General features: G+C 36.1%; 1 protein-coding gene across 1 annotated transcript in view; it reads left to right on the top strand.

Annotated features, from left to right (window-relative positions):
- Positions 1 to 4,517: 4,517 nt before the first annotated feature.
- The window catches only part of Ppp1r1c (protein phosphatase 1 regulatory inhibitor subunit 1C), a 112,203-nt gene continuing 104,275 nt past the window's right edge, over positions 4,518 to 12,445 (top strand). The window contains exons 1-2 of the mRNA XM_070031353.1: positions 4,518 to 4,679; positions 7,312 to 7,372. Coding sequence (XP_069887454.1) covers positions 4,599 to 4,679; positions 7,312 to 7,372 — 142 coding nt within the window. The 5' untranslated portion in view covers positions 4,518 to 4,598. The remainder of the gene's footprint in view (positions 4,680 to 7,311; positions 7,373 to 12,445) is intronic.

Genomic DNA, 12,445 nt, shown 5'->3' with positions numbered 1-12,445 from the left:
ATTAGTGGGACTCAACTCCACATTTTATACATAGACCTGTTTGTTTTTATTAGCTCATAAATTTCTTAATGTTAATAATGAAAGTTTTGAAGTTTTCCAATAATTCACCTTAACATAGTTGTGCTTATTTTAAGCAATCCCAATGATTGATGATGATGATGATGATGTTAATAATGATTATGATGTCATCATTTTCCCTGACTTTCTGGTAGGTTTTCCTTCATGGAGGAAATAAGGTTACCGAAGGAGTGTATGAGAGGGAGGGCATCTAAACATAACTGCCAATATCAGAGGGTTGAATCTAGAGGTCTAAAGTCATTACATATGATCTCACCTGACTTATATCTAGTGCTGGCTTGTACCTTGTCTGCTTTTGTACATTGTCTCTAAGTCAGCTTGGTGACATCAAACCCAACTGTAGAGTCTCTATTCTCTATTGATACTGTATATGAAATCTTCAAGTAGTTGTACAAAGGAGTTGCCATTTAACAAAGCAGTTTGTGATTAATTTTATAAAGTTTCATTTTAGGTCATTTTGGAATTGATAATTCAGCTTGAAAGGGACTTCAGTTATGGGAAACATTATGCATGCCAATAAATTGCAGTACTCTGGAGGGATTGAGGCAGGAGGATGAACAGTTCTAAACTAGACTGAACTACATAGTAAGAGCCTGTCTTGAAAGAAAGATAGAGAGGATTTCGACAGGTGGACCCATTGCAACAATGAGATGTACAAGTCGTTATGTTGAAAACGAACTTTACAACTTTGGTGCGGGAGGTGGGGGGTGGGGAGAATTGGGTGGGTAGGCAGGGGGAAGATGGGAAGGGATGGGAAGGGGAAACAAAGGAGGAGGCTACAATGCTTGATAAGAAATGTACTCATTATCTTGCCCATGTAATTGTAACCCCTCTGTACAGTATTTTCACAAAAAAAAGACAAAAAAAAATCCTCATTACCACAACCTCTCTTTTAGAATCATAGCAAAAGGTCTGGCAAGGAATAGAATGCAGCATCTACTCAACAAATGTTTGCTAGGAGAATATGTACAGGGGAAAACATTAAATGCTTGAAGGACAGGTAATGAGTGTGCTAAACAGAGACATGTGCCGGGTACTCTAGGAGAACAAAAGATGTGGTTTAAACTCTGTGTGGGCATGGGGAGCAAATTTACAAAAGCTTTCTGAAAGTGATAATGTCCAGCCAAGTCCTGATGACTGAACATGAGTTAGCCTCATGAAGAACATGAAGTTTAAGTGAGAGGCCAAGAGCTGTTAGTACACACTTGTAATCCCAGCTACTCAGAGGACTAAGATCTCCAGGGTCACAGTTGGAAGACAGCCCAGGCATAAAACTCTGGAGACACTATCCCTAATGTAACAAACAATAAGCCAGCAATGGCTGCATGGTTCAAGTCCTAGAGTGCCAGCCAAGCAAGCATAAAAAGCATGAGGGGAAAGCAAAGTAGTAACAACAACAACTACAAAGCTCAAGGTTCTACAAAGTCTCCATGATATTATGTCTCGTAAAACTATTCAAAAGTGGAAAATTAGTTAAGCAGAATCACATTATTGCTGGTTGTACCATAATACACACATGAAATTTCACTTTTTCTCCTGTTATGGCAACTGGTATCAATTTTCCCCTAATAGGTAGAGATTCTTAGTAATTCAGGATAAAGATACATATGATTAATGTTTTTGGAAAAAGTTAATTTAACATCTATCACTTATCGAGTGATATATATCTACCTTTTAATGAGCTCTTTTTAGGAATTTATCTAAGCTTCACAAGAAAAAAGTCTCTTTTCCCATGCTGATAAACTTGATGAGTAGCAGGGGTGGGCTTTGAACTGAAGGAATTAATTATGAGGAAGTTTAAACTAATTCCTAACTAAATATATTTTCTTGGTTACCATTTTGTATAACTTCAAGAAATACTCACTGAATTAATTTCATCAATGATTTTCTTTTTGAAGACTTTTTTGTATTACATTGTAATTTTTTAATTTTTATCAAATATTTCTTTAATGAGATTAAGTGACTACATAAATTTCCCAGTACTGTGGCATACTTATACTTAGCTAACGTCATAATGACCTTTTAATCTCTGAAGACTTTTTATAGGATTTTTCATGAAATGTTGAAACCCATGTTTCCTTTCAACGCCATTCGGATGAGCCTATTGCAAACTTACTGGTAAGTACTTTTCTCCACCTAAAAAGTGTCTTCATGTCTACTTTCTCATTTGATTTTCCCATTAGCAGTATAGAAAATACTTGAATAATTCATGCTACTTTCCATATTCTTTCAACAGAACATTGCATACTCAAATCATTATGATGACTTCTCCATATGGACTCAGAACTTAAAGAAAAAATGGAAACTTATTTGTAAAACCTGAAATAGTAACCAATATCTAATCATATATAGTAAATACCCAAAATACATTTAAAAACTGAGTATCCAGGTATATTTTAGATATAAGACCCTTGTCTGTTGTATGGCTAGTGAAATCTTCTGCCAATCCATGGGCTTTCTATTGATCTTACTAGCTCTGTCCTTTGCCATGCAGAAGCTCTGCAATTTCATGCAATCCCATTTGTCCAACCTTTCTTTGATTTGTTGTGTTTCTGGGCCTCTATTAAGAAAATTTTGGCCTGTGCCAAGGAGATCTAGGGTTTCTCCTATTCCATCCTGTAATGTTTTCAGAGTGTCTGCTTTGACTCCAAGGTCTTTGATCCATTTGGAGTTGATTCTGGTGCAGGGTGATATATAAGGATCTAGCTGTAGTGATTAACTAATTTTGCCAGCAACATTTACTGAAGGGGTTGTCTTTCTTCCATTCTATTTTTTTTTAGCTCCCTATTGAAGATTAGATGGCTATAGGTCTGTGGGTTAATTTCTGGGTTATAAGATGATTTCTTTGTTCCTTTGTATGTCCCTTCCTCGTGGTATAACCCCTGTTTTCACAGCATTTGATGTTAGTATAATTTGGAGAGTGGAAGAGAAAAAACAAATTGTTTAAGTAAGTAAACAGGTGGACTTATTGCAACAATGAGATGTACAAGATGTTATTTTGAAACGAACTTTACAACTTTGGGGGGGATGGGAAGGCAGGGATGGTAAGGGGAAACAAAGGAGGAGGCAACAATGCTTGATAAGAAATGTACTCATTACCTTGCTCATGTAATTGTAACCCCTCTGTGCAGTATTTTCACAATAAAAAATTAATAAAAACTGAGTAGCCATAAAAGAATACCTTTCAAATAAGGAAGTAGAGAACATTAATTCTTTTTCCATTAAAATAACTTAATTTTCAGGTTTCCTTCTCAAAATGTCCATGTGTGTGAAGGTTATCTGGTAATTTTACCATCTTGTGTTTTATATTAACTAAGGTGGTGGTCCCTCCAGTGTCCTGATCTTTCTGGACCACAAGCCATATGACTTCATCCTGATTTTCTGGAGGCTATCCTTTCTACTTCGCTTCTCATGCATCTCCATGATTGGCAATAAGCCACAAGGTTGGATACCATTAGCCTTCCACTAAGCCTTTTTCTGTGCTCTTCCAGTCAGGCGCTATCACTGGCTGCGCTGAAACAAAAATAGAGGTCATTTCAGTAGCAATGACTTCCCAGCTATTGGCTAAATTTAGTTGTTCAGTACTTTCCACTATAATGAAAATTGTGAACTATATAAAGCAGAACATTGACACGGAATGAGATCTTAAAGGTCATCAAATCCAACTCCCTCACTTTTTCTCTTAAAAAATATGGAGGTCTACTCACCATCTGATTTGTTTGAGGCCACAGAATTTATTAATGGTCAAACAGGAGTTTGAGGAAGATTTGCTCCGTGCAGGCATGCTGATGATCTCATGATACATTGCTGCTCAGCTTCACGTGATCTATCTAACCAAATCTAACTAAATGAAATGGATAAATAATATATATGTATATATATATATATATATTATATATATGCATGCTATTAGTTATGGGTTACCCTCCATGACTGTTCTATTTGGTGGCCTGAGTATGAGGTAGCAAAAGTGTGTGGTATAAATTGCCACGAAAAATGAAATGATTCTATAGCCTAACCCTGCCCTTCTCCACTCTGAACACTTCCTGCTTTCTGTTCATCAATAATGAATGGTCCATCCTGCAATACTCTCAGGGAGCTTACATTGCACTTTTGAGCAGCCGGTTAGTAATGTACAGTGGAGAGAGCCTTTCTTTCAAATCCCAGGGCAGTGGGTTCTTCAGGGCTAGCACTGCATTTTCAATTAGCTGTTGAGTGACTGTCTGGCATGTGTATTAGTGAACAGGCGCACAATTAGCTTATTGTTGCTTTCTGTATTGTGCTGAGAGGATCCAAGGGATTGGAGGGGGAACAGGCAAGCCGGGCATCACTGTGGCTGCGGAAGAAGGACCGGGAGTTAATAACCGCGGCATCTTCAGTTGCTCGGTCTGGAATTACAGTTATTTCTTACAGAGCACTGTGTGTGGTGTGGTGTAGTGTGCCTGTGGAAGCATTCCGGAAACCATTTGGGGTTCATCCTCCTAAGCTCTTCACATCTCTGACTAATTCTCATTATTAACATGGAACCCAACAGCCCCAAAAAGATACAATTTGCTGTGCCATTATTTCAGAGTCAGATTGCACCAGAGGCAGCAGAGCAGGTAAGGGGAATTGGGTGGGGAGCGCTTATTTAAGGTGATAAGAATGTGTATTCTTATTCCTTGTAAGATTCTCTACCTCTTGAAATTGCCAAACCCTGAATTTGCCTAGAATATATGAGAGAGGAATAAGTTGGTTTCCATCAGCGCTTGTATTTTGAGTTGCATTAGGAATCCATTGGCTATAATTTGAATACCACTATATTTCATACAAAATTCGCATGACTTCAAAGAAATTCCAATTTGGAGCCATAAGCCTTTGTCTTTTAATTGACACTTTTTTGACATTGGTGACTTTGTTGAGCAACTTTGAAAACATTCCCTATATTAGCAATATTTTATTTCATTGTTTATAAAATAAAAAGATTGATGTAACAATAAAAGTACTAAAGCTCATCACAATTTCAGTTTATGGGCTTAATATTTTAAAATATACTTCTCCTTATGTAACAAGGAATAATTATATGTGATCGGTAATGTTTGTAGGTACATGTATAACTTTATAAACATTTAATTCGATGTCAAAAATAATATGCTCTAACACTTAATTCTTTTTCTGTGTCTAATATTGGTTTGCGTTTGTATCATGCTTCATATTCCTATTTCCTTAGATTCTTGTTCTCTCTCTCCTTTTACTAGCATACATTAATTGTACTTAGACTAGACATGCAATGGCACCATTTTAAAAGAACATTTGTGATTCAACTACAGATATACTGTACAACAGAGTCCAAGGCAAAAAAAATCTATGGAGATATCAATCTAATTAATTAATTGAAACCTAAATGAGCTCTGATTCATTTTCAAAATACTTGATACAAAGTCTTCAAAAATCATTATTGAACCTGATACTTCTCATTATAATTCAACACACTGAGACCAGGCTACATGAAGATAACCTTGACTCTGTTTATCTACTTAAGGAGCATTGCTTTAATCTCGAACAAGATGTTAAATGTACACTTTATCATCTTCTATTCTGCTGAACACATATTTGGAAATATATGAAGGTTTTTAAAAAATAAAGGATACTCAAAATAAGAGATTCTAATCAAAATATGCTCCTGTAACTCCTAAACAATGAACTCACCAAAAGCTCTTAGCCTTTAAACAAATAACATATTGCAATAAGATCCATACTCATTTTTTTGTTGTTTGTTCTAAATATTGTAGTAGAAAGTAAAAAGTTAATAATATCAGTTGAAATTTGAAACTTACATGTTAATTTAATTATGACACATGCTAGGAATCTAAGATTTCCAAATTCCCCAAACCCTATTTAGAGATAAGAACAATGGATCTTGAACTCATCATCATTACAAATCTTCAAGAGATCCATCAAATAAGGGAAACCATGGGACCTATGTTTCTTTGGGCTGGTTTACTTCACTTAATATAATTTTTTAAATATATTTTTATTGTGAAAATACTGTACAGAGGGGTTACAATTACATGGGTAAGATAATGAGCACATTTCTTATCAAGCATTGCAGCCTCTTGCTTTGTTTCCCATTCCCATCCCTTCATATCCTCCCCCCCCCCCACCAAAGTTGTAAAGTTCATTTTTCGACATAAGGACTTGAACATCTCATTGTTGCAGTGGGTCCTCCTGTATCTCTGTCTTAATATAATTTTTTCCAATTCTTTCCATTTCTTAACAAAGGGGACAATGTCATTCTTTCTGATGGAGGCATAGAATTCCATTGTTTATATATACCGCATTTTCTTGATCCATTCATCTACTGAGGGGCATCTAGGTTGGTTCCGTATCTTAGCTATGGTAAATAGTGCTGCAATAAACAGAGCTGTGCTGATAGCTTTAGTATAGTCTTGTTTGTGATCATTCGGGTAAATGCCCCAAAGTGGGATTGCTAGTATATGTCTGAGACAAGCAGAAACGGTCAGATAAGTTGATGTTAGGTGAAATGAACCCCAAGATAAGGACTCAAATGGTTTTTCTTTCTTGCTATTGTTTCTAACATATTTATAAGATATTTCTTTGTTGCTTTGTATGTCCCTCCCCCACGGTATAACCACTGTTTTCACTGTTTTTTGATGTTGGTATAATTTGTGGAGGGGAAGAGAAAAAACAAATTGTTTAAATAGGAATACAGTTGGACCCATTGCAACAATGAAATGTCCAATATGTTATGTCAAAAAACGAACTTTACAACCTTGGCGCGGGGGGAGGGGGGGGAGGGGCAGGAGATGGGAAGGGATTGGAAGGGGAAACAAAGGAGGAGGAGGCAACAATGCTTGATAAGAAATGTACTCATTACCTTGTCCATGTAAATGTAACACTTCTGTATGCTATTTTTACAATTAAAAAAGAGAGAGCCATAAAATTAACATTAGCAAGCCAACTTGTACTTTTTTGTATGCATTAATTGTTTGATTTTATACAACTGTTTCTTTTCTTTAGAAATATAGTTATATGATCAAAGAAGTGAATAGTAGTATCTGAGTTCTACTAGTTGGATTTCTATTTTAAAATAGCAAGTGTACACTGTGTACCTTTCAGAAGTTTGCTTTTGTATGCTGGGAAAAGATAAAAATGGGCAGCTTGTGAGCTGTGGAGCAGCTGCGGACAGTGTCTGATTCTCACTAACATTAGCTGACCCTTTGTCGTTCACAGATCAGGAAAAGAAGACCTACACCAGCATCACTTGTGATTCTCAATGAAAGCAACCCCCCAGGTAAAGAGGCATGTTATCTTACATACTAATTGGTCAGAATATGACTGTTTGAATAGCATCAAATAACATGGCATTGTCAAAAAAATTCCATTTAGGATTTCAGTTAGCAATATTCTTCCAAGCTAGTCTATAAGTTGGGATCCTATTTGTTTTTTTGTTTTTGGTCCAGTCATGGGGCCTGAACTCTGGGCCTGGGCGCTGTCCCTTAGCTCTTCAGCTCAAGGCTAGTGCTCTACCTCTTGAGCCACAGTGCCACTTCGACTTTTTTCTTTTTGCTTATGTGGTGCTGAGGAATCGAACCCAGGGCCTCAGGCATGCAAGGCAAGTGCTCTACCACTGAGCCACCTTCCCAGCCCCCTAGTCTATAAGTTGGATCAAGACCAAAATCAGAAATACAGGGCTCAAAACAGCCAACTTCCTGTTTTGCTTATAGAATAAGACATTGGGTATGATATGATGTGAAAAGTTTTATTAGCATTGATTGTCATGAGTTCAGGTGTATGAAATCTGGTTCAGTGCTTATTAATACTAGAAAAAAGTTATTTAATTAGGTTTCAAGCTTCAATTACAGCCCCTGAGATGCTTATATTTTTACAGAGTAGGTTTTTATTTATGTCAGAGTGGGCAAAGTGCCAGCACTAGCTAAAGCTTTGCTGCTGATGTCATCTCTGAATAATGCAATTGACAAGTAATCAGATCAATTTTCAGCACTGCCCATTTGAGAGCCATTCAGAATGGTTGCATCCATTTGTTGAGGTTTTGTTTCCCATTTCCTATAAAAACTGAAACTACATTATTATTCTTGGCCAAGAATTATCATCTTCAACACACAGGCATTACTTACTTTCTCAGTGGCCTGAGTTCTGTCTTACATTTAAATACTGCTTTTAGAAATATTTGTAGGATAGGAAAGATCATTGCATTAATTTGTAACCAGGTTGATAGGAAGAACTTTTTATGCAAGATTCATTTGGATGCCATGTTAGCTGGTATTGATGTTTATGTTGCTATGAAAAAACCGTACATTTATTGAATTTCAGGCCCAGTCTCCAGTTGTCTTGGCAAGGCTGATTTTGGGGCGTTATATGGCCTAAAAGCTGGATGCTTCCCTTTCAAAGGAAGGCCAAAAAGAAAACAAGTTTGAGTAGTTCAAAGCATAGTACCTCTACCCAGGTTGTTGAATTTTTCAGACTCATTCCCATTAAACACAGAAGGAGAAAAGGATATCTTCATAGTTAATCATCACTGGGCCAAAATATAGGGAAATGTTCAGCTGATAGGCAATAAGTAAGCTTATTCTTCCCTGTAATATAATTTCCTTACTGTTATAATTTCCTGAATTTTAATAACAAAGCATTATCATTTGGTCCTGTATTTTTTTAAATGCTATAACATTTAAAATAATTCATCAAATATACCATATCACTTAGTAAATGTTAATTTATGTTTTGGTTGAGTAAGTGGTGCAAATGATACAGATTTACAATTTACAAACAACTCTAATTGAATTGTTGCAGTTTAAATGTAATTTTAGAGCAATTTTCTATCATTGTCTTGCTCATGGTGCTAAAATGTCCACCACACCTGATAATGTCTTTCCCATTAGAATGCCTGAGTCCTAGATGTGCTTCACTCTCCTACAAAGCAGCTTTCCAAGCTCTGCAACTGCCATTGCTGTTCAATCATAGTGAAGTCATCTAATTGTACTCAATAGCTCTCATTTGAGTCTCTCAAATAGCAACTACTGCCTCTTTCATGCCAAATGTATGTCATTTTACACCGGAGGAGTGTATATAAGAAAAGGAAAAGTAGTCCTCTAATATTATTTTACTAGAAGTGATAGATTGGAAAGATGATGACAACTCTTTAAAGAGAGTTCCCACAAACAAGCAAACCCAGCTTGAAATAAATCCTTTGTCTGGACCACTCATCCTAGTAGACTTGGAATAATATTTAAATATTCCTGAGAAACAGTATGTGTGTTTCTCTAGAAATCTTTTTCTTACCATACTTTCTAGTCATGCATGGTGCTGCCTTATTTTCCTAAGTGACCTCTTCTTTCTCTGTGTTTATAAGCACCAGTGGACAGAAATTAGAAGTCAGCAGCATTTTCACAAATGTTATTTTAGTAATATCATATTTTTATACCTTTATTCTTCTTCACAAAAACTATAATAATTCACAAAGGGAGCAGTGGGTTTTGGCCTGGTGTTCTCAGAGTCAGTGTGTGTGAGAAGCAGAGATTTAGGAGTAGGGGTCTATTCTTTCAGAAAAAACTCAAACCTAGATTTCATAGTAACAATGATCCTTCACTATGGTTATTGTGTGAATAACTCCAAGAATCCACAAACAAACAATTAGCAACCAAAGAAAAACAGATAAAATACAAACTTGGGATTCTATTCTTTTTAGTCAAATGGTCTTTGCTAAGGGATGTCACCAGCTTTTCTTTATCTTCTATAAAACAAGACTTATAAAAGCCATTCCTTCTACCCACAGTTATTGTAATGATCAAAATAGTTTACATGGTTACATCTTAAGTTAACTCTTTTTCAAAGTTTCAGAAGTTTACAGAAATGTTTAATTATGAAAGTATTTAAAAGAATCCTTTTGTTTTAGATTTAGATATACCTATGTCTTTTGTATAGTTATGTGCTCTGATGGTAGGCAACAGGAGAGAAAATACTTTAACATGTGATTTCAGATTGTTTTGTTTGATGTTTCATCTCTGCTCTTCTAAACTCAGAGATGAGGTCAACACTTGATTGGTTAGATTCCAGGAACAGTAAAACATCCCATTGGATCAAGAAGATTGAGGTTCAAGGTCAGCCTCAGCAAAACATGAATGAGACCCCATCTCTACAAATAGGCCAGACAGGCAATTCATACTTGATACACAGAGGGCAATAGGTAGGAGGATTGGGGTCTAAGGATTGCCCTGAGCAAAATACATCCCAGTAATTCCTTACTAATGGATGGCCTAGAATTCTCAACTGTAGAAACAGATACCGATTTTACTAAAAATATATCACCCTCTGACATAAATTGGTATTTCAGTTTAACTCAAAATGGAAAAATGGGGAAGACTGATAGCAAAGACTTGGTTTATATGGTAGAAGAGGCAGAACAACAGTATTTGCTTCTAGGAATAACTCTAAATAGTCATCAGTAACAAGGTAATAGAGGCTTGAAATCTAGGTTTAGGAAATCACCATAGACATATATTATCTTTTCAAATGATTTTTGGGACTATTAATCCAAGTTAGCTTTTATAGCTAACGTTCTTCCCATATTCTCATTTCCTCTGAGTGGATTTATATATCTGTGACAATCTCTCTAAAGTTTTACCACAACATAGCATTGTCTGTGGGCTTTCACTTGTCTATTATTTGTAGTTAACTGATACGGTTCTTACAGTTTTATATCAAGGGAAGCCTATACATAAGTAGCCTCTCTATGCAGTAATAAATGGCTATTTTACTTTCCATCTTTACTTGAGCTTTATTTGTCTCTAAGTGGACTTATGATTAACACTGTATATTTGGCTACAACTATGCTATTGTTTAGATTGTAAATGTCTCCCTGAAGCCCCTGTGCTGAAGGCTTATTATTGATCTGTGGAGCTATGGGAGCTTTAAAAAGTGAAGATCTAGAGGAAAGAAGTTAGGTTGTTAGGAATGTGTCCTTGCAGTAATCTCTTTCTGTGTGTCTGTCTCTGTCTCTGTCTGTCTGTCTGTCTGTCTGTCTGTCTGTCTGTCTGTCTGTCTCTCTCCCTCTCTTTGCTCTTTGGATGTTCTGAATACAGAAACTTTGCTCCATTATACACTCCCTGCCAAGATCTTCTTCCTTGCTACAGGCCCAAAACAATGAGGCCAAACAACCATAGGCTGAACCCTCTGATGCTATAGGCCAAAATAAATAATACCTTCTGGAAAAGCTGTTTATATTGGCATCTTGCCCCAGCAACAGAGAGCTTACTAAAATACAATATTAGAAATATGGAGATAGAAAATAATCTTAGAATACATTTAATATTAGCATACATCTTCCTGGAAGACATAATCTAATCCACATCCCAGAGATTTGTTCTGTTTTATGTATCAAAGAAGAATCTATAATTATGTCTGGTTTTAGTTTCAGGCTTGATAATTTAATGTGTTAGAAAATACAGTTTCTTGAGCCAAATTTTAGGGTAAGTTCACCACTTTATACAATGCTGCATGTATTCTCTTCAATAAAAGGTTACTTTCTCACCTATTTAAAATACTTTTATTACTGTCTTTTCTGTGCTGAGTATTCTGAGAACTCAGTGAACAATGTCCAGATTCTTCCCTATCTCTCTCCTTTGGCACCAGAGCTGGACACAGTCTTCCAGTAAAATGCTATCCTAGCCAGACCTTCAGAATATTAAAGTTTGTGGCATCCACTCTTTTCCACTTACTGTTAAGCAGAGGCAGTATGTTTACAATTATATTTAATGGATCTGATGCCTATTAAACATGAGTGAACTATAAGAGGCCTGGAGCTTAAGTGAAGATTTGGGTAAGTACCCAGGAGTCTGGTCGTCATCTAAAAGCTTATTGTACTTCTAAAATCAAGAAGAGAAACATAATGTAAAATGATTGGACAGGATATTTATTGAACACATTATCATAGCCAAATTTGAGGGACACTAGCTTTCTGAGTCTTTTAGTCTTTGAATGTCTCAGGATCTGAAATTTTATTTAATACATTTTACGAGACATTATTTAATATGAGACAAATGAGATCTGAGATATGAGACACAGGAGATATGTGTTGTGCCTTACCAAACTTGGAATAAGTCTAGTCACTGAAGAGAACTAGGATTTCCAGAAGCTTGCCCATGTGGCTTATCAAACTGAAAGAAAAACCACAGTGAGTTCTGTGTGTAGCACATGACTTTCTAAATAAGATAAACATTTCTGAACCCCAGGTAAGATAAGGAGTAAGGTTTTGAAGGCTTTGGTTTATAATCCTGAGATGTTAGATGATAGAAAATAACACTGGACTTAACCCTACTATTCATATCCCCAAGGAACTCCAGATTGTTTG

This window comes from Dipodomys merriami, unplaced genomic scaffold, assembly GCF_024711535.1.
Source record: "Dipodomys merriami isolate MVZ:Mamm:240054 unplaced genomic scaffold, mDipMer1.0.p SCAF_1, whole genome shotgun sequence".
NCBI lineage: Eukaryota > Metazoa > Chordata > Mammalia > Rodentia > Heteromyidae > Dipodomys > Dipodomys merriami.
Note: the sequence above shows the minus strand (reverse complement) of the source record. Positions and strands in the feature narration are given on the sequence as shown.